A 22,977-nucleotide genomic window follows, 5' to 3' on the forward strand; every position below is an offset into this window, starting at 1 on the left:
TGTTTCTATGGAGACGTCCCAGTAATAAAAGTATTCCCTGAGACCTCAACAGCTCTTTAAAGATCTGGGTGGTTGACAGCAAGGCAGAGATGAAAATGTTAAACTGCTCTTTACTCCATAGGGAGGTTAGGGATTCTCAAACCAAGGACTTATTTTTGTTATGATTAGAAAGAAAAGTCAATCAATAAACTTGTTTCCTGGATACAAAGTTACATCATATACAGAGAGCAATTTCCAAGAAGACTGTGTGGAATAATACAAGCATCCATCTCCACAGGGCAGTGCAGGCCTCTGGGTCACTGTGACTTGGTCATCAAAAAGACCGCAATGACCAACACATGGTCATCTTGTGAAACTGCCTCTGGTCCCCAGGTCTCCACATGAAGGAGCAAAGTGCACAGCAGCAGAGGCAGCAAAGCCAGAGGCCGACAGCCCTATCCTTACTCATCCCAACCCAGACCCCTCTGTCTTGCTGGACACTCGGCCACCAACTTCTGTTAAATAGACATGCTACCAGCTTAACTAGGCAGGCTACCAAGATGGGCCCCAAAACAGAAAATGACAGATATCATTTACTCACAAGTCCTCAGCTAATGAAGAAGGTCCTGCGCTTCTCTGCTGGTGGGCTGGGGTGGCAACCTGGGCACAAGCTTCCATTAGAGGACAGGATGTTCCAGTGCTCTATGGCCCCTTCCAAAGATTCCCAACCATATTGCCTGAACTTGGATTGATGAGGGTATCTCTAAGCCTGTGCTGTTCAGCCACTAGCCATACATGGCCACTTAAGTTTAAATTAAGAAAAAAAAAAAATTCATTTCCTCAGTCCCACTAGCACTCAATGGTCACATCTGGTTTGTGGTTACCACATTGGAGAGTGCAGAGCTAGAGCGTTTCCACCATTGCAGAATGTTAAGCTGAGCTTTGCTGCTTGACATCTTAGAAACTGGACCAGAAGGCAGGCTATGAGCAGAACGGGGGCAGCCTCCAGGGGGGCCCTTGCTGAAGTGTGCTTGGATGGGATGTGGCACCTGCCTGTCCACACACCCTAATTGTATCCCTGAACACAGCCTCAGTGGGGGGACCACTTCTTACCCAGCTGCGAACTGGGAAAGCCAAAACTCATAGTATTCCCAATATAAAACTAACAATCAACCATAAAAAAACTTAATACTTAAAAATCCTCATATATAGCTGGGCATAACGGTACATGCCTGTATTCCCAGCTACTTGGGAGGATCGCTTGAGCCTAAGACTTTGAGTCCAGCCTGGGCAACACAGTGAGACCCTGTCTCAAAAAAAAAAAAAAAAAAAAAAAAAAATTTTTTTTTTTTTTTTTTTTCACTTAAAAGCCATTTTCTTGGCTGGGCGCGGTGGCTCACGCCTGTAATCCCAGCACTTCGGGGGGCCGAGGCAGGTGGATCACAAGGTCAGGAGATCAAGGCCATCCTGGCTAATATGGTGAAACCCCGTCTCTACTAAAAATAGAAAAAATTAGCCAGGCATGGCGGCAGGCACCTGTGGTCCCATCTGCTGGGGTGGCTGAGGCAGGAAAACGGCGTGAACCCGGGAGGCAGAGCTTGCAGTGAGCCGAGATCGCACCACTGCACTCCAGCCTGGGCGACACAGTGAGACACCGTCTCAAAAAAGAAAAAAAAAGCCATTTTCTTCAACTAGAAACAGAAAACTTCATATTACTGCTCCCCCTTTGCTGGCCACTAGACTACAGGGAAGAAAAGACAATATTCTGATGTAACTAGGGGTAATGAAAATGAGAAAAGGCAACTGGTTGGCTCTTTTAAAAACTTATTTTTATTTGAACAGATCTGTTCTTGCTATGTTATCCAGGCTGAACTTGAACTCCTGGCCTCAAGTGATCCTCTAGCCTCAGCCTCCTGAGTAGCTGAGATTACAGGTGTGAACCACCATACCTAGTTAACTGGTTAGCTCTTTTTTTTTTCTTTTGAGACGGAGTCTCGCTCTGTTGCCAGGCTGGAGTGCAGTGGTGTGATCTCAGCTCACTGCAACCTCCACCTCCCAGGTTCAAGCGATTCCCCTACCTCAGCCTCCCAAGTAGATGGGACTACAGGCATGCACCACCACACCTGGCTAATTTTTCGTATTTTAGTACTGACAGGTTTCACCATGTTGGCCAGGCTGGTCTCGATCTCCTGACCTCGTGATCCGCCCACTTCGGCCTCCCAAAGTGATGGGATTGCAAGCGTGGGCTGCCGTGCCTGGTCCAACTGGTTAGCTCTTGAAAGAGAAGGATTTAACAGCTGTACTACAGAATATGGCAGACCATGACCCAGGGTAAATTACACCTCGGACTCAACATGAAAATATTTGGCGGAAAAAAGAGAATGGAAGGGATGGACTAAAACCCAAACTCCCTGAACTGACATTTCAAGGCTACTTTGTTTTTGTTTTGAGATAGGATCTCACTCTGTTGCCCAGGCTGGAGTGCAGTGGCCCAACTGAGGCTCAAGTAGCCCCTCCTGGGCTCAGTAATCCTTCCATCTCAGCCTCCCTGGGTAGCTGGGACTACAGACAAGGGCCACCACCCCTGGCTAATTTTTTGTTTTTTTTGTAGAGATGGGGTTTCGCCACGTTGGCCAGGCTGGTCTCGAACTCCTGGGCTCAAGCAATCCTCCCACCTCAGCCTCCGAAAGTGCTAGGATTACAGGTGTGAGCCACCACACCTGGCACTCTGTTTCTGATTCCCTATTTTTCCTTTGATCAAATAGTGCCTTGGCCATCAAGCTGCCCTTCAGTACACATGTACGTGTGAATACACACATTTTTGTAAGACTCTAACTGGCATCAGCGTTATCTTCTCTACCTCTCGTTCTTTTTAACTGCTTCTCCTACAGAAGCTTGGAGAGAAAAGAGGGAAGGGGGAGGTAAGGGCAAGGAGAAGGATGTGTAAGGAATGGAGACATGCTTAAACAAAAGTCAGGAGCTGCAAGCAACTGCTGCGCTGGAAGGAAGGGTGGGCAGGATGAATTCTGAGACCTGATCCAAGTCTGCTGGCCCTGCTCTATGTGTGTTATGCCTCATGCCTGTTCCCATCATGCAGTCAGCCACGCCCTCTTCCCCTTCCCATCAAATTCAAATCAAACTCCACCTCCTATGGACAGCGTGGCTGCCTCCGTGGACGGCCTTGCTTCTCTCCTGGGGAAGCACAGAGAGGGGGCATGCACATGACAAGCACCATGCTACTTGCTGCCTTCTCTCACCACTTTTCCTCAAACGTGACCACAGGCATTATGGGGGCTGCCTGGGTGATGGTCTTAGACACATCTAATGCTCAAGAAGTAACTAGAGGACATTATGTCAAGTGAAATAAGCCAGGAACAGAAAGTTAAAAGCTGCATGTTCTCGCACATGTGGAAATTAAAAAAGCTGATCTTACGGAAGTATTAAAAAGTAGAATAGAGGATACTAGAGGCCAGGAAGGGGAAAGGAAAGGAAGAGATAAGTAGAGATTTGTTAAAGAATACAAAATTACATTTAGATGGGAGAAATAAGTTCTAGTATTCTGTATCACTGTAGGATAACCACAGTTAACAATATTATATTGTATAGTTTCAAATGATTAGAAGATACCAAATGTTCCCAACACAGATATGATGTTTGAGACGATGGATATGCTAATCATCTAGGTCTGATCATTATATATATGTTGAAACGTTACTGAGCACCCCATATCTACAATTACTGTCCATTAAAAAAAGTAAAAAAGGCTGGGCGCGGTGGCTCACGTCTGTAATCCCAGCACTTTGGGAGGCTGAGGTGGGTGGATCACCTGAGATCAGGAGTTTGAAACCAGCCTGGCCAACATGGCAAAACCCCGTTTCTACTAAAAATACAAAAATTAGCCGGGCATGGTGGTGGGCGCCTGTAGTCCCAGCTACTCGGGAGGCTGTGGCAGGAGAATCACTTAAATCTGGGAGGCAGAGGTTGCAGTGGGCTGAGATCATGCCATTGTACTTTAGCCTGGGCGACAAGAGCGAAACTTCATCTCAAAAAGAAAGTAAAAAACTTAATAAACTTGAAATTAACACCCACCTTGCCGCTAAAAAAGTAACTGGGGAAAACACCCACTGAAGGGACTAAAAGTCTAGAGTAAGAAAGGTGATTTTCCCAGGTTATCGAAGCTCTGAGTCAAAACTCAAGTCTTCTGCGTCACTCACTGGATGGCACTTCTTTAACAAAATGTTTCCCTTCTTTCAACAGTTAACACACTGCAAAACATCCCCCTATCATCTCAACAAAGAAAATACAACACTCTGTATTGTATGTATACAACATACTGTGATTTAGAGTAAGAAATACATATTCTAGTCTTCATCCCTGATTCCTGGCACAGACCTCCTAAAACCTGCGTAAATTCCTGAGCAATTAGGGGTGCTAGGAGCATCTTTTCTTCTAATATTTGGTTTTTGATCCTGGTTCCTGACATGGAGCTCCTAAACCCTTGGAATTTCCTGGATAGGAGCACCTTTTGTTCTAATGAGGCAACTCTTGGTAGTTCCTGGATGGGGGCTGGGCACCGGAGAGACTAAGCCGTGATTAGCAGCTTGGAACTGTTAGCTCTACCCACCCCACTCCAGGAAGGACAGAGGGGGTGAAGACTGAGTTAATAATTGATTATGCCTACATGATGAAGCCTCCAAAAAATCCGTGAACTACTGGATTCAGAGGGCTTCTGGACTGCTGAGTATATGAAGGTGCCTCGGGGGTGGTGCCCCTGGAGAGCATGGATGCTCCATGCCCCTGCCCACACATCTGGCCCTATGTTTCTTTCATCTGGCTGTTCATCTGCATCCTTTATAATGGGTAAACACAAGTGAAGTGTTTCTGTGAATTCTGTGAGCCACGTTAAACATTAATCAAACCCAAGGAAGCAGTCTTGGAAACCCCAGTTTATAGTTGATCATTCAGAAACACAGGGCTTGAGACTGGTATATGAAGTGGGGAGCGGTCTTGTGGGACTGAGCCCTTAACCTGTAGGGGCTGCACTAACTCTGCTTAGTATCAGAACTGAGCTAAACTGTATGTAGGACACTCAGTTGATGTCCAGTGGTGAATTACCTGTGTGATGCTATCAAGAAAGTAAAAAGACAACTCAAGAGAATGGAAGAAAATATTTGCAAACCACATATCCAGAATTACAAATAATTTTTTCTTTTTTTTTTTTTTTTTTGCAACAGAGTCTCACTCTGTTGCCCAGGCTGGAGTGCAGTGGCACGATCTCGCAACCTCTGCCTCCTGGGTTTAAGCGATTCTCCTGCCTCGGCCTCCCGAGTAGCTGGGACTACAGGTGCACACCACCACACCTGGCTAATTTTTGTAGTAGAGACGGGGTTTCACTATTTTAGCCAGGCTGGTCTTGAACTCCTGACCCCATGATCCACCCGCCTGGCCTACAAATAATTCTTAAAACTTCACATTAAAAAGATAAATAACCCAATTTTACAATGGGCAAAGGATGTGAATAGCTATTTCTCCATAGAATATGTACAAATGGCCAATAAGCACATGAAAAAAATGCTCAACATCATTAGCCATCAGGGAAATACAAATAAAAACCACAATGAAATAACATTGCATACCCACTGGGCTGGCTACAATTAAAAAAAAACAACAACACACATGACAGCAAGTGTCAGGGAGGACCTGGGGAAAGGAGAACACTCATGCACTGCCAGTGAGAACATAAAATGGGGCAGCCATTTTGGAAAACAGTCTGACAGTTCCTTAAAAGGTTAAACAGAGTTACATGATCCAGCAATTCCACTACCAGGTACACATCCAAGAGAACTGAAAACATGTTCACACAAATGCTTGCATGTGAATGTTCTGTAGCAGCATTATTCATAACAGTGAAAAAGTGGAAGTAACCCAAATGTACAGCAAAGTCCACAGAGATAGAAAGGATTGAGTCCAACAGAGCTTAAAGGAAAAAAAAAAAATCATAAATATTTAAAAAAGAAAACAGAATAGTGGTTGCCAGGGACTGGAGGGAAGGGAAGGGAGATGAGTGCTACTAATGGGTGGGAAGTTTTTTTATGAAGTGACAAAAAAAAAAAAAAAGAAAAACAACAACAACAGAGAGAATCAAACTGTATGTCCTAACCCTTTGGATGCTCTGGACAGGGGTCTGTGGTATCCTCTTACCTGCATCAACGGCACACGGGTAATGGTATCGGAAGGAGCAGCCTTTGTTGTAGCAGCCCAAGGTGGCGCCTGCCTCCTGGCAGTGGGAACATTTCTGAAAGGAAGGGAAAAGTCAGGCATGTCAGTATCCCAGATTTGGCCCTCTCCTCCAGGCCTTCCCTGGTCCCCATCTGTTAGACCTCAGCACGTGTCTCTGTGGTTAGAGGAGTCCGTGGTGGCAGGATGAGCTGGTCAGTTTCTAAATGCCACTCTCTGACCACACCATGGGAAGGGATCCAGCAATAATGTTTTAGACCAAGCCTCACAAATGTTCTCAAATCAACAACAGCAGGGTGAGACAAGCAATCCATGTCATAAAAGGACATGCCAAAGTGGGGTCCTCAGCTCTGCCTCTGGTGCCCCCGCCATCTACCCACCCACACACTCTGCCAGGCATTTCCTTGCTGCTATCATAAGTGGCCTGCAGATCTTCCCTGTTTACTTCTGCTGTGAAAATCTGGGGTAAGAGAGGGTAAGGTAGTAGAGTTATATATAAACCTTTTAGAATTAGAAGTGGAATTTGGTTTCTAGTTCTTGTATTTGTAAGATTTTATTTTTATTTTTGATCTACTTACCCCAAATGCCCAATACAAGTATATTTCCCTTTTCAGAAAATATGGGCTCCTATGTGCAAATGGTATTTTTATACATGAATCTTATTTTAAATGCACCAGAAAACCTGCCATGAATTTCTGGCTAAGTGAGACATTATTTTGTAATTGAGACACTCCTCCTTATATGGTCAGGTTTTCTTAAAGTGGGGCACATCTCTGTCAGCCCTGTGATGTGGCTGCTGTGAGTGCTCATCCTGTCAGGCTAAGAAATGTGTCCTATCAGCAACAGACATATTCAGAAAACTCAACCACATGTGACCCTACTAAGGATGCTGGCTCTTCAGGTAGCAGAGGCACACAACCAGCAAGACTAGCTGGAAGAGACAGAAACTTGTTATTGCTTCTATGAAAAATAAAAGTGTTCCCTAAGCAATTACACTGAGCTGGCTCAGGCCCCCGACACAGATACAGATGGGAAACTACACTAACGCCAGCAACAGCAAAGCCCAAGCGCTCGCCACGCTCAGATTGAATGATCTCATCCAGCCCTCTGCACTATTCCACCTGGCAGGCGCTCCTAACGCTTCACGTGAAACTCTTGAGACACCAGAGGGAAAATAACTTGTTCCAGGTCAGAGCTGAGATTCTGGATGATCATCTCTGGCATCCCCCAGAGACAAAAGAGGTAGGAACAAGGGCTGGAAGAGATTAGTCCTTCAAAAGCTTTGCCCTGCTCTCAGAAGACCAAGGTCCTTCTGGGTGCCCATAATCAGTAAATGTTTATCATGTGCCCTCCCACCCTTGTTAAGAGAGAAAAGATCATTTGGTCTGGAGTAAACCAAGGACAAGTTCACAGCATTTCTAGTAGCCCTAGACTTTGTCGACCTTTGTCAGTGCCACAGAGCATCTCAGAATCAAAAGGACTCACTATCAACTTCAGAGAAGGGAGTGTGGGTAGCCCATCGGTGGCCAACCTGCAGCCATGTCTGTTGCCACTTTATTTTTCTGAGAGGGAGTCTTGCTTTGTCGCCCACGCTGGAGTGCAGTAGCGCAATCTTGGCTCACTGCAACCTCTGCCTCCCGGTTTCAAGCGATTCTCCTGCCTCAGCCTCCTGAGTAGCTAGGATTACAGGCATGTGCCACCACGCCAGGATAATTTTTAGTAGAGATGGGGTTTTGCATATTGGCCAAGCTGGTCTCAAACTCCTGACCTCAAGTGAGCCACCGCACCCGGCCTCCTGCTGCCACTTTCTTATTCAAGGAGCCCGAAGATATGGCCCTCCCTACCCTGGGGGATGAATCACAGTGAGTGGTGGCCATTAAGGAATGGGTATGGTCAAGAATTTCTGGTAGCAAAGTCTGCAGGAGAAAGGGCTTCTGAAAACATTTTGCACTCCCCTCCAACCTTTTTTTTTTTTTTTTTTTTTTTTCATATTTTGAGACGATGTCTTGCTCTGTCACCCAGGATGGAGTGCAGTGGCACAATCATGGCTCACTGCAGTCTCTACCTCCCGGGCTCAGGTGATTCTCCCACCTCAGCCTCCCGAGTAGCTGAGACTACAGGGTGTGTGCTACCACATCCACAGCTTTTTAAAAAAATGTTTTTGTAGAGATGGGGTCTTACTATGTTGCCCGGGCTGTTCTTGAACTCCTGGGCTCAAGCGGTTCTCCCATCTCAGGCTCCAAAAGTGCTAGGATTACAAGTATGAAAGTTTCACCCTCTCAAAAAGAGACAAGAGGGAGGAACAGGTAATTTTTCTTGCTCAGCCTCTGTGAGGACTAGACGGTGGGATCTGTGGCAGCCACAGTATCACCATGAGGGGACAGCCCTGAAGACAAAGCCAGACTGCTGAGGACAGAAGAGTGGCAAGATGGAGAGACCTGGGCCTACCATGACATTGTCAAGCACTAAATCACCGAAACCCAGGACCAGGCCACCTCTAGCCTTGTTACAAGAAACTTGGGTGCTGCTGTAGAAGGGTTAAGTATGCATGCTCTGGAACCTAAATAACTGCCTGGTAAGTGGCTCCACTTTCTAGCTCTGCCTTCTTGGCCAAACTCCTAACCTTTGTTCCTCAATCTACAGACGTGGGACTAATAATAGCACTCACCTCATAGAAATGTCATAAGGGTTAAATGAATTAATTCAGGCTTAAAATGGTGGCTGGGTCAAAAGTGCTAAGTAAATGTGACCCAAGATGACCACATGTCAGACATATGCTAGATAATCTAAAAAGACCATCTCATGAAAAGCAAACACATAGCAGGCCTCGTCACCATCCCAGTTTACAAGAGGAAAGAGAAGACATGGAGCTTAGATCTGAACAATGTCCATTTGCTTCCTACCTCAACCCCACAACCTGGCAAGCAGTGCGCAAACTCCACTATGATTAATTTATAATATTGCATCCAAAGAGGAAAGACCCTCAGGCTGTATTAGGGACTTAGAGAAAGATCCTTAAAGACACTTTCGTTCAGTGGTTTTTGAAGTGTGGTCCTCTGGAACAGCAGCATCAGCAACACTCAGGGACTTGTCACAAATGTAGTTTTGTTTTTTGGGTTATTTTTGAGACAGAGTCTCGTTCTGTCATCCAGGCTGGAGCGCAGTGGCACAGTCTTGGCTCACTGCAACCTCCGACTCCCATGTTCAAGTGATTCTCATGCCTCAGCTTCCCAAGTAGCTAGGATTACAGGCATGAACCACACCTGGCAAGTGTTTGTATTTTTACTAGAGACGGGGTTTCAACATGTTGGCCAGGCTGGTCTTGAACTTCTGGCCTCAAGTGATCCACCTGTCTTGGCTTCCCAAAGTGCTGGGATTACAGGCGTGAGCCACTGTGCTTGGCAGAAATGCACACTTTTGAGCCCCACCTAAATCTGTGTTGTGAGAAGTCCTCCAGGCTATTCTGATGCACAATGCAGTTTGAGGACCACTGGTCTAATTCAACTCCCCAACTTTTCAGATGCGGAAAAAAGAAACCCAGAGAGACACAATGACTGGCTGAGCTAGGATTACTGGATTACTGGTTTCCTGAGAGCCATTCAGTGTTCTGTCTCCTACAAGGCAATCAGATCTTGTGATATTGGTAGGCAGAATCCCAAGAACCTGTGATCTTATATACAAAATCAACTTTGTGGATGAGAGTAAGTCAAGGACCTTGAGATGGGAAGAATATGCTAGGTTATCCAGGTGGGCCCAATCTAATCACACAGGTCCATTAAAGCAAATGACTCCCCCAGAGGGAGTTAGAGTTGTCAGCTTCAGGGAGACCTGATGATTTGGCAGCAGGGTAATAGGTGCAATGCTGCTGGCCTCGAAGATGGGAGAAGGGACAGGGCGGCAGCTGTAAAATTTTTAAAAGGCAAGGAAGCACGTTCTCCCCTAAGCCTCTGGAAAAGATCACAGCCCAGCCCACACCTTAATTCCAGCCCAGTAAGACACCTGTGTTGGACTTTGAAACTACAGAACTGTAAGCAGAATTGTATTAACAAGTTTGTGGTAATGTGACAATGATAGAAAACTAATACACGGGGATTTCCCAAGACTCTCACGTGATTGTTCATTTTCCTCTTAGGTTCTTTTTTTTTTTTTGATGGAGTTTCTCTCTTGTCGCTCTGGAGTGCAATGGCATGATCTAGGCTCACCGTAACCTCCACCTCCCGGTTCAAGCGATTCCCCTGCCTCAGCCTCCCAAGTAGATGGGATTACAGGCACCCGCCACCACGCCTGGCTAATCTTTGTATTTTAAGTAGAGATGGGGTTTCACCATGTTGGCCAGGCTAGTCTTGAACTCCTGACCTCAGGTGATCTGCCCACCTCAGCCTCTCAAAGTGCTGGGATTACAGGCATCAGCCACTGCGCCTGGCCTTAGGTTCTTTAATGCAACAGATTTCTCCCTCAATTTGCCTAGTGAAATTTCACTAGGCAAATTTTGACATCAGGAGATCAATAAAGAAGGAACTCTGGGTCTGTCTTCGACATCTGTTTTTCTTGTAGAAGAAACAGAGGCTAAAGCCAAATGACCTGCTAAGGATCACATAGCTAGTAAGAGAACTTAGAACTTTACCCCTTTTTCTTCTGAACCCCAGGTTCAACTTTCTTCATACCACACCATGACACCTGTTAGCCCCCTTCATTCACTCAACTATCCAACATTTGAAAAGTACTTTCTAGGTGCCAGGTGCCAAAGATAGAATATAAATACTTATCTATAGTATCTTCCATGTGTAAGGTTTTCCCTTCTACCCAAAAATCAATACCCAGGTTAGTACAATTTCTAATTAAATTTTTATTCTATACTTTTTACCTGAAATAGCTATTTGCAACAATGAGAACTCATGGACACAGGAAGGGGAACATCACACTCCGGGGACTGTTGTGGGGTGGGGGGAGGGGGGAGGGACAGCATTAGGAGATACACCTAATGCTAAATGACGAGTTAATGGGTGCAGGAAATCAACATGGCACATGGATACATATGTAACAAACCTGCACATTGTGCACATGTACCCTAAAACCCTAAAGTATAATAAAAAAAAAATATAGCTATTTGCGTCATCATCCTCCTATGCTACAAATAATATACTAAAGTCACTGCACAGCTAAATGTCCTTTGTTTTTGACCACAATGTTACTACATTCACTCCAAGCAGAGGTAAGTCCATACAATACTGCTCCCCAGGAAGAATGAGACACATTGGAGGCTCCAAGCATGATTTCTAAATTAAGACACATTTTAAAAATAAGGAATGGCCCAAACTTCAAAATCTTTTAATAGTAAATTTTTTATTATGGAAGGGAATAAAAACTATTTTTAAAGAACTCTAATAAGAACCTCACCTCACATTTTTTGATACTCTAAACTTGGGAAATAAATTATAAAGGTATTATTAGTTTGGGGGCATGTTTAAACAAAGTGGCCCAGATACAGAGCTTGAACCTTTCACCAGCCTTTGTCACTGTCTCAGAGGCAGGGCTCGCTGACTTGAGGTGGTAAACTGCAAGGACTGAATCAACTAGAGTTGTTTAATCCTCATCTGAGGGAAGCTTCAAGGGAGACTTCTGCAAGCCTGATGCCTGCTCATTCACAGAAAGGCTCTTTCTTATGAGATATAACAGCAACCTGAATAATCACCCTGTTTAACTAGCATCTCAGAGCAGCTTCTGGGTCATAGTAGTATTGTGACCAAAGCAACTGGGTCATAGTAGTATTACAGCACACTGATGACGACTGGTTTTGTTCAAGCCTTGCAGATTACTCTTCCACTACTGTGCCTAAGACGGCTCTTATCCAGCATGGCACACACTTCTGCTCATGCTCACAATATTCACTTACTCATGTTTGTCCATCTCCCCTAAACTGTGAGACTTGTTCTTGCACCCCCAAGGACTGGCACACCATAGGCACTGTAAATGTGGGCTGATGGAATGAATGCAACATCTGACAAACTTGAGAGCCTGAAGACAACTAATGAGGATACTCTTCAATGAGTTACAAAACTGATGCTGGTGGAGCTTGGAGAATGTGGAACAAGGTATGTGTTCATTTTTGGCCACCAGCAAGAAGTTTTTTGTCCTTTTAATTATGCCTCCTATGTCTAGGATGGAAGCCTCTGTCATCCCAGCTATCAATGCCAACTACGTGGCAGCTAGATGGGCTACATACAAGGAGCTACCCTTCAAGGCCCTGTGAGCATTTCTTTGATACACCTCTGCATCCTATCAAGCTTCTTAAAGACTACTTCAAAGTGTCAGCCAAAGCAATACATACATAGCCCTAGGTGTTTTGGTCCTTACTTCCTTAGAGCTAGACAATCTCCTTACGCTTCTTCATGAAAAGCTCATGAGACTGGCTGGAGCACCTTTAACTTTCCATTAACACAAAGACTCAGGGAATGGGCTCTGGCACCAGCCTCTGGGACCTGCACCACAGCCCAGTACCAACCAAGGCTTCCCAGTCAACCTCAGAGGGACAGAGAGTTGTCCAGTTCTTCTCAGGTCCATTTACTCAATGCTACTCAAGGTATGGTACATGGATTTAGAAGCTGCACTTATGTCCCACAGCTGCTCCAGCGAAAGTGCCAGTTTCAGAAACTGAATCCATTAAATACATAATCAATTATTATGTCAGTATGAAACATCAGCCAGCCATTCACTGGCTAAAGGCTAATTGTGTGTACTCAAGACAAAAGTTCCAGGCTTGACTAGCTTTTTAGAATAAATGTGGTTGGCCTAATGTGCATACTGTCCAGGTATGATACAGCACAGGGCTACTGGAGAAAAAAACTGAGGCTGTCAGCACATGTGTGAAAGCCAAAAGTCACCAGGTCAATTTTATCATCTGTAAAATGGGGATAACAGTATTTGCTTTGCCTTCTGCATAAAGCTGCTGTGTAAAATAACCATAAAAGTGTTTTATAAACTAGAAAGCTATGTAATTATTAGAACTTTTAAATAAAAATTACATAAAACATACATTCATCTCTGTCATACTTTGGCAATTACTGATATCAAAATCAGATATAATACAAAGTACAGTCTATTAAATTAAGACAAACAGTTAAAAGTTAATTTTTTGTTAAGTAATTTTTCTCCTACAATCTGCCTTAAACAAGCAGACCCTGCATGGGTCTGGACACCTGCTGCTGGTCGTTGTTTTTGATAAGTCTAGCTGCTGTATGTTTCAGTAATGTTTCATCTCCGACGGTGTGGAAGGTCAGTTCTTGGCCAAGTCTCTGGACACTTCACTTCTTAGCTACTATTTACTATTACTTTCATTATATCTCCCCTCTCAATTCTCCTATCCGGGACCAATACAAATTAACAACTATTTTTAAAGCTTTCTAAAGCATTTTGCATTGGAAGAAAAGATGTTAAATAAATGGGGACTAATAATGACACACGACTGCATACAAATTAAACTCTAGCAGGATTTCCAAAGCATTGAAAACTGCCCCAAAATGGCATATTGAGCACAACTAGAATGAGAAAAACCGCCTCACAGGCTTGCCTGTTGTACTCTACAGACACTGCCCTCTGTTATGTGGAGAGCAGACCTGGGCACCAATGACTCCTTTGCTGCCTGCATCAGAGTCACCTGCCAGGTGCTCCCAGCCATACTTCTCCAAACCTGTCCCCACTCACATTAATCTAGAATAATCTGCTGTGGCTGATTCTGGACCCTCTGCTGCCATGTGGATCTTAGGTCCAACAGATGGTACTATTCCTTACAACACACTTAGGGCCCAATAGTTCATCTTCTCTGCCTCCTGGGACCCAGTCATCTGCTTCCCACCAATACAAGCCGATGAAAAGACACACACACAATTCTTTCTTTAATCTGATCATCTTTCAGGCATAATTTGAAATCAAATCATATATTTACATCACCATTCTCCTCCCATAAAAGCCCCAATCAAAACGTGGCTCTGCTACAGATCCTGACAAGTATTTGTTTCTTTGGGAAAGTCTTTCAAGTCACATTATAAACCTGTAATAAGTGTCTCTGTGGCTGAGTGGGGGTTGGGTGGTAGCTGGCCCCAGAAGTGGTACAAAATGCACAGAAAGCCTGACCAAGGTCCAAATCTCTTGAGTGTGGCCATTTTGGCAGCATCTACCAGCTACATCCTTGGATTCTGTTTTGATCCACAAAGAAAGCCCATTCCCTTATTTCCCTTCCGATGTCTTTGTGCCCATAAGGTGGGACCAGCCTGTCTGCAGTCTATAGTACAGTTATGATGTTTTCCATCAGGTTAGAAGGGTTGGGATTAAAGGACTTTTTTCCTTCATTAAGAATGTCCTTCTTTGTCTTTCTGTACTTCATCTACCAAACAGAGGATGTCAGAAATTAGCCACAATCTTGAGCAGATAAAGAACATATTCAGAATACATACAGCTTTATATAATAGACTTATTCATTTTAACACTGAGCAAACAAATAATGAAAAGTTAGTAGGTCTAAGAGCTGGGGAAGGAGGTCTTTTCTCCAGAAGATTCTGTCACATACCTCTTTTTATGCCATTGTTGCTTTAAAAAATCCAGATTCTCAGGCTAGGCGTGGTGGCTCACGCCTGTAATCCCAGCACTTTGTGAGGCTGAGGTGGAAGGATCACCTGAGGTCGCAAGTTTGAGACCAGGCTGGCCAACACGGTGAAACCCTGTCTCTACTAAAAATACAAAAATTAGCTGGGCGTAGTGGTGCACGCCTGTAATCCCAGCTACTCGGGAGGCTGAGGCAGGAGAATCGCTTGAACCTGGGAGGCGGAGGTTGCAGTGAGCGAGATCATGCCATTGCACTCCAGCCTGGGCAACAAGAGTGAAACTCCGTCTCAAAAAAAAAAAAAAAAAAAAAAAAAAAAAAAAAATCCAGATTCTCACCAGTGAGCTGTGTTATGAGGAAGGGACCTCTGCAGTAATGTGAAGGTAACTCTTGGCTAACGAAGGTAAAACACCAGACCCATGCTTCTTCAGAATCATAAAGTATAAGTTATTTTACTGAATGTGAAGAAGGCAGTTTGACTTCCTAACGAGCTGTTCTCTGGGACTTTTAATTTGCCTTATTAATGTGTCAATCCTGATTCCACAGCCTAAAACTGCAATGTCCAGAAAGTGGAAACATGGGTTGGATGAAAATTAATAAGAACTTGATCAGGCTGGTCCTTCCCCTTGACATGCAGGTTTCTCTAAAGGTTGTAAGACACTGTGTGATCAAGGTGCCTTTTATTCTCAGTGCTCTTTTCTTTGATATTTAAGTTCCCTTATGAGTTGATGGTATCGACTTCAGAAGTATAATGATCTTTTCTTTTTATTAATTCTACAGATTTTTATTGCATGCCTGTGTGCAGGGGCTGAAATGGGGAGCCAAAGTTCACCTAGTGTCTACCCTCCAGGAGCTCACAGAATGATCTGGGGGTAAAGCAAAATTTAAATAGTGATGTAAACAGTACTTCAGAGCATAGAGGTAATGTCACCAACCTAGTTAAGGAGGTCAGGAAAGCATTCTTGAGGGAGTGTAGCTTGACCTGAGTCATAAAGAGGGAGTAAGAGCTACCTGGGGGGAAGGGGAACAATCTGCTTTGTGGAGGGACAAGCAGGCAGGGTGCAGGGAACTGACACGGTGGAGCACAACTCTGAAGGGGTGGGAAGCTGACATGCAGGAACCCAGGGCCAACGATGGCTGTTGCTGGGTTAGGGATGATATGGAAGAGTTTGGGTACTGGTGGTGGAAATGTATACAAGAGGTGGCATAGACTTTGAAGGTAAAACTGACAGGACTTGATGCTGACAGATGGCCAGGGGGTCTGTGAGATGTGTTGCAGTGAGCCCGTGTGTGTGGCAGTGTAAATCGGCACAGTGGACAGGGAGCCCTCTGGATGCCAGCACAGCAGGATTCTGATGAGGTGAGCACACACGTGGCACCTGCTCTAAATGCTACTTTCTCCTAGAAAGATTCCATTTACAGAAGAGAATGTTTTGGACTGAGAGCAAAATCTCAACTGGTCAGGAATGGGCTTAATTCCAAACGGTATTTTATGGTTAACTACGAGAAACCTTTTATAGAACACAGGCTATCTTCCTGCTTTAGTAAATAGCTCAGGATTTTAAGTAAACTGATTGTTTTCCATTGCCTTAGAGTTATGATTCTGTATTAAGAGTATTCTTGTAAGACACGAGGAAGAGACTAGGCTTTATCAAAATGATCCCAGGACATAGCCTAAAACTTGCTTTTTAAAATAAATCCCTGCTAGCAAGCTTTTTCTCCGTATCATTTTACTTCTCCTAAAGTAGAGGACAACAACAACAACAACAACAACAAATTCAGTCAAAGAAACTGTTCAGTTAGTTTAACTGACAGTTCCTCTATGTGCCTTCCTTATATTCAGATATTCCTTATCAGAAATCTTTTTTGATTTTTACCTCAAATTTAGGCAGTCTAAAAACAAAGACATGAAATAAGGAAAAGAGAGAAAGCTGGGGCGGAGAGGAAGCTCTCGGAGTTTTTCACTGGAGCGGAGCTGTCCACTGAAGCTGCTGATCTGGAATAGCAGCAGGGCTAAAAGAAACATACTTGGCCCTGTCTCTCACTGGTACAGGAGCCTAGGCAAGTTAATTTAAGTCTCGATTTTCTCAACAGTACATTGGGGATAATACCCAGTTGGGAAAAAAGGGCACAGTAGGGGTATCTTTTGCTATTTAAAGACATTGATCAGGGCAAAAGAACCTGAATAGGGCCAGGTAAGGTGGCCCATGTCTGTTATCCCAGCACTTTGGGAGGTTGGGGTGGGAGGACTGCCTGAGGCCAGGAGTTCAAGATTAGCCTGGGCAACAAAGAGAGGCCCCGTCTCTATAAAAAATAAAATTAAATTTGCTGGGTGTGTTGGCACTCGCCTGTAGTCCCAGCTATTCAAGAGGCTGAGGCAAGAGGACTGCTCAAGCCCATGAGGTCAAGGCTGCAGCCAACTATGATCACACCACTGCATTCCAGCCTGGATGACAGGGCAAGACCTTGACTAACACACACACACACACACACACACACACACACACACACACACACACACCCTGCACATACTTCCCAGGAAGTGCCAGCACTGATCCCTAGTCATTTTCTGTTACTCTCTAGTCCCATGTGGAATGGATGGTCCCTTGAAACTACAAAGGCCCTCTGTGCTTGTCTGCAAGGCTATGGGCAGCAGCACAGACACCCAGGAGGAGTTAAAGCTAACAATCTACTATTGCTATTAAACCAAATCCAGCTATGCTGTCACACAAGGGTTCCTTTTGTCTACTTAGAGCGTATTTTACAGGTCAGGCACAGTATTTAACCACTTATTCCCCACCCTCAGCTATCTGCTTTAGTATGTACACTTTATTAATGATAATGTTTAAGTAACATGTGAAAATATGGCAGGTGATACTAATTATTTCTACCAAGGTGCCCACAAAAAAGAAAGTTCGTAATTATCATACATGGTATGAACTTCAACTGCAGATATGGTAGGCAGATATCAGCCACTTGCTGTGGGTTTTTAATGTTCTATAACACTGTAAACTCCAATTATCCTGGGTTTACAGCCTTCAGGTTCTGCATTAATAAATTTATGGAGGCAAAACAAAGGAGGAACAAAAAACAATTTCCCAAATAAAATACATCCATTTGCCTCAATTTAAGTTAAATCCAATCTTTGTCCCCCTTCTGGAAAATTAACGCATTACTCAAGAAGGCCTGGTTTAGTAATTTTTCTCTTGCACAAAATGTATATGTAGTTTGTTATAATGTTAATACGAAGTCTCATAACTCAGAAGGCCAACACAGGGTCACTAATGATGTTTCTTTGTGCTAACCAAACTTGCCTTTTTTTCTGAAACACAGTTTGCATTTTATTATTATTTTTGAGACAGTCTCACTCTGTTGCCCAGGCTGGAGTGCAGTGACGAGATCTTGGCTCAACGAAACCTCTACCTCCCGGGTTCAAGTGATGATCCTGCCTTAGCCTCTAAAGTAGCTGGATTACAGGCGCCCACCACCACATCCAGCTAACTTTTGTATTTTTAGTAGAGATGGGGTTTCGCCATGTTGGCCAAGCTGGTCTCGAACTCCTGACCTCAGGTGATCCACCCTCCTCGGCCTCCCAAAGTGCTGGGATTACAGGCATGAGCCACTGCACCCAGCCTGCATTTTATCTTATCTACAGTTATATATACTCCATTAAAATAATCCTAATCAGAGGGTTTCTTTTACAGCCCCAAAAGAAAATTGCAACTGTGCTGAAAACCTTATATATTTTGTCTAACGGAGTTTTTCCATATTAAAAGGAGCTTGTGCCCTTTAAGAAATTAGAAAGGAAGGGCACAGAGTGCTAGAGTCCAGGACAAGGTATAAGCCATTGATTAGCACTTTTCCTCTGAATAAAAGCAGAGAACCTGAGAAAAGGCTGAACCCAGCAGGAGTAGGAGACCTGCGGCAGCCCTGTGATGAAGAAAGAGAAGAGTTTTTTCTCAAGTACAGGGAGAGAAATACTTACAGACATAGTTTAAAACACTGAAATTGAAGTTGCACAAGATCTTGCATTAGCTTATTTTTATTTTTACCCTTTGCTCAAACAGTGGATTAGCTTATAAAGAGAAATGATTACATTTTGTGCTTTCTGAATCTAAGAAGGCATCTTTTTAAAGAAATTACACTCCAGGGAAGTGACTCTTGGTGTAAGCTGCTTCTCTCCATGGCTCATCCTACCCAGGAGTTGGGTCTGTGCTTCCAGAAAGCCAATTACTGGAAGCTGCTTATTCACAAGGCACCCATACTGAAATGTTTACAGTTTCAGCGCGGAAACGACAAACCTGCTGCCACAATAGGACTCCCTTAACAAGATTTCAAATCTGTGAAGATCATACTGAAGCGGAAATCTCCAAAGCTGTTCCAAACACTTGGCTCTGGAGGTCTTTCTCATTTTTACTCCTCTCTTCCTACTTGCATTCATATTACCTTCCTCTTTCACACCCGGAGCCACTGCCATCTCACCAACGCTCTCGCCTGTCCATCTTCTCAAACAGGTTGAGGTATTGTCAGGCAAAGCCACCCTATTCCTGGAAGTGGCAAGTTTTTCAAAGGCAGGGGCAGCCTGACAGGACAGACACTGGAGGCACTTAGTTCCAGCTACTCAGGAAATAGAGTCCCAGCAGAAAGGAACTTTCAAAAACGAGGATATCTTGATATACTGAAGCTAATGCCAATGAAACTACCATAGGATCACTGGTCCTCAAATCCTAAGCCAGCCCCCGCCACCTCTCAGCCAAGCTTCAGTGGGGTCATTTAATTTGGCAATACATGAGACATAGCCTCACATCTCATTTCAGGTCACTCCCACAGGTCATGCTCAACCAGGGGCCTTTTCTTCCTGGAAACCTACTGGAAGGAAAAACTACGTCCACACTAGAATGGAAATTTTGGCACCCAAATCTGTGACTAGCTTATGAACCTTCAGTTTTCAGAACTGATTTTTGCATTTCTCAAAGTGTAACTCTGCCACCTGCACCAGCATGGTCCCAAGCTTGAGTTAAAAAAAAAGACTGAGGACACTGTCCCAGAAGAGACTGAATGGGAAGCATCCCAGGTTGTTTCTTATCCTCAAGAAAGTTTTAAAACTATTGGTTCAATTCATCTTCATAGATGTGGAAATTTTCTTCTACATTTCTGTTTCAGAAGATTCCTACCAGATTAGGAAGATACTCGGCAAGAGTACAATCCTCATTTCAACAAAAAAGGAAAAAGGAAAAAAAAAAAAAGGAAACTCCAAGAGTCTCCATGAAGAAAATAGAGATCTGGAAGTAATACAACCAAGTTTAGAAATCCTGCATAATTCCTCAATACATCTCCTCCTCCACCTACACTTTTTTTTTTTTTTTTTTTTTTTGAGATAGGGTCTCACTCTGTCACTTATTCATCAAGCCAGAGTCTGAGGTTGCAGTGAGCTTTGATTGTGCCACTGTACTCATAGTGGAGCAATCAGAGCTCACTGCAATCTCAAATTCCTGGGCTAGAGGAATCCTCTTGCCTCTACTTCCTTAGTAGCTGGGACCACTGGTGCACACCACTGCACTTGGCTAATTTATTTTTTGTAGAGATGGCATCTCACTTTGTTGCCCAAGCTGGTCTCAAACTCCTGGGCTTAGGCAATCCTCCCACCTCAGCCTCCTAAAGTGATGGGATTACAGGTGTGAGCCACCATGCCCAGCCCCAAGATTTAAGTGTCTGTTGTTACGACAGATTTCATTTATCCAACACCTTGACAAGGCAGTCCAGTTATTAACCCCCATTTTACAGGTTAAGAAATTCAGCTTAGGGGCTAAGTGATGTTATAGTTTCCCAAGAAGCCAACTCCTACAGATGTTTGGATGAAGGATAAAATATGACCTACAAGATTCTATAATTATGACTCTTTGCCAACAAGGACCGTCTGGTAAATTCAAGAGCCTCTGTGCTCTCCTTCGGGCCTTGTCTCTGGGCAGTGTGGTGGTGATATAATAAAAGGTGGTTCCATCACATGACTTTTCTTTCAAGAGTGAGATTAGAAAAAAGCAACAAGTAGAGGATGGGACTGGTCAGATTATTGAAATTGTCTGAAAATACACCAATGACTAACGGATTTCAGAGTTCCCAAGTCAAATTAAGGAGCTATAAAGGCAACAACTGGGTGTTTGCTGGTGGCCTCTAAGCTCCTTGGGGGTCCACGGGAAAGGTGAGTCTTTATGTGACTGGATCATTTCCTGGGGTTCTCTACAGCTAATTTGGAAGCTCTTAAACAGAGAATCTTCTGGAGCTGAGCAACAAGATTTTGTTGGCATATTCACCTTAAATTGAGCTTTTTTTCCAAAGGTGGGAAGGGATGAGGTAGGTGTGAGAGAACAGAATGCTGGGTCAGCAAATCAGTGAGATTCCATTGTTGGGAGATGATTTGCTTCAATGAAGCGTTTCTGTGGCACTGCTAAAACCCTCGCCCTGCCAGGAGACGAAGCTAAAACATTAGTAGTTGATACAGATACCTATCAACAACCCCGGCTGCCTTGCACAATGTTCCTCAGGTCTCTACCAGGGATGCTTAATGCTTATCCCTCTCCTGATGTACACTAGTGAAGGAACAAGTTGTCACTTGGCCCACAGTGAGAGGGCTAAATACTAATAATGACTCTGCTTCTGCCTGGGAGAGTGTGGGGTGGGGGCGGGGGTAGCGGTAGGTGGTGTTACTGAGAAAGCCAGGCAAAGTGGTTGTTCAGAGCAGAGAACTAAGAGAATGCTCTTGGTGGACTGTGAGTTTCATAGGGCATGGTGGAGGAGATTGGCAAAGCAGCAGAGTGTGGTTCTTGACATGTGCCTATCTATTTCCCCTGCCACTCACGCTTCAAACCCCCCAAGTCACTCTAGTAGTGGAAGGTCCGAGTGCCACATGGGGAGGGCAGGCCTCTGAGGCCGTACTGACTCAGCCTTCCCTTTGGCCGAGTTAGGCGTAGCTTCTCCACACTTACACAAACCTCACAGTATCTACAGACCATGCCTCCCAGCACTTATGCAAGTGCTCACTGAATGTAAGGTGGGGCTGCTTTTACCTGCTAAAAACTATCCATTGGAAATTCCTTCATTCTGAAATGGTCATACTGCATTTCAATGTCTAGGAGACATCTCAGACTTAACATGAACAAAATACAACTCCTGAATCCCAAACCTGTTCTCTTGGGAGACCCTGGAGGAAGAGACCCTGAAGGGAGATCTCTTGGTGGGGATTCAGGAGATGTGTTTTTCAACATTCAGGTGGCACTACATTCACCCAGTGGCAACTCACATTTTTGTCCCCAGAGACATACACTGAAACTCATGAACAACAAAGCCTCATATAGATGCCCTCTATAATGAAGGCAGAATCTGTTCCTCTGCCTTACAAAGAACCACAAGGACAAGATATTAAGAATACTGCTGGTCATCCATCTCTCATCCATTCATTTTTCCCCCCAAAACTATAAAGTAGCATACAGGAAAACAAAAGTCAGTCTCACTACCAAAACACATTTTAACATCTCCTTAATTTTTTATATGTAGATTAAAATTCTGACCAGCATATTTACAAATTATTTCCAATATTACATATTTTTTTTTTTTTTTGAGATGGAGTTTCGCTCTTGTCACCCAAGGCTGGAATGCAATGGCGCAATCTCAGCTCACTGCAACCTCCACCTCTCGGTTCAAATGATTCTCCTGCCTCAGCATCCCCAGTAGTTGGGATTACAGGTGCCTGCCACCATGCCCAGCTAACTTTTGTATTTTTAGTAGAGACGGGGTTTCCCCACGTTGGCCAGGCTAGTCTCAAACTCCTGACCTCAGGTGGTCCGCGTGCCTCAGCCTCCCAAAGTGCCAGGATTACAGGTGTGAGCCACCGCGCCCAGCCCAATATTACATACTTTTAAACATACATATTTAAATGGCATCCAAAGGCCCACCTCTTCCCACTGGAGGTTACATTGCTTCTATGTGTCTCTTAAAGAACCTGTCAGTCACAAATTTACCCTGCACTGATCACCCCCATGCCAGGCATTAGGGTGGGCTCTGGGGCCAACTCAGCCCTTGGGGAGCCTATCTGGTGAGGACGACAATCAGATAAGCTGGTAGTCACCCCAAGAGCAGCTCCAGCTTAGCTGAGCATTTGCATAAGTGCT

At 44.3% G+C, this 22,977-nt stretch overlaps 1 protein-coding gene and 1 long non-coding RNA gene across 4 annotated transcripts in view; one reads left to right on the forward strand and one right to left on the reverse strand.

The window, feature by feature from the left end:
- TCF20 (transcription factor 20) overlaps nt 1-22,977 on the reverse strand; it is a 72,901-nt gene that overhangs the window by 13,236 nt on the left and 36,688 nt on the right. For both annotated transcript variants that reach the window (XM_058431190.1, XM_032138820.2), the window contains one exon: nt 6,181-6,274. In XM_058431190.1, the coding sequence (XP_058287173.1) occupies nt 6,181-6,274 (94 nt within the window). The remainder of the gene's footprint in view (nt 1-6,180; nt 6,275-22,977) is intronic.
- Nucleotides 12,060-19,814, forward strand: LOC131381941 (uncharacterized). 2 transcript variants are annotated; one of them, XR_009211017.1, is made up of 4 exons: nt 12,060-12,308; nt 15,593-15,684; nt 16,061-16,172; nt 19,630-19,814. It is a non-coding gene; the product is annotated as an uncharacterized LOC131381941 (long non-coding RNA). The 2 variants fall into 2 exon arrangements; XR_009211016.1 differs by lacking the exon at nt 19,630-19,814 and adding an exon at nt 16,701-16,862.

The sequence above is a fragment of the Hylobates moloch genome, unplaced genomic scaffold, assembly GCF_009828535.3.
Source record: "Hylobates moloch isolate HMO894 unplaced genomic scaffold, HMol_V3 SCAFFOLD_19, whole genome shotgun sequence".
Taxonomy (NCBI): Eukaryota; Metazoa; Chordata; class Mammalia; order Primates; family Hylobatidae; genus Hylobates; species Hylobates moloch.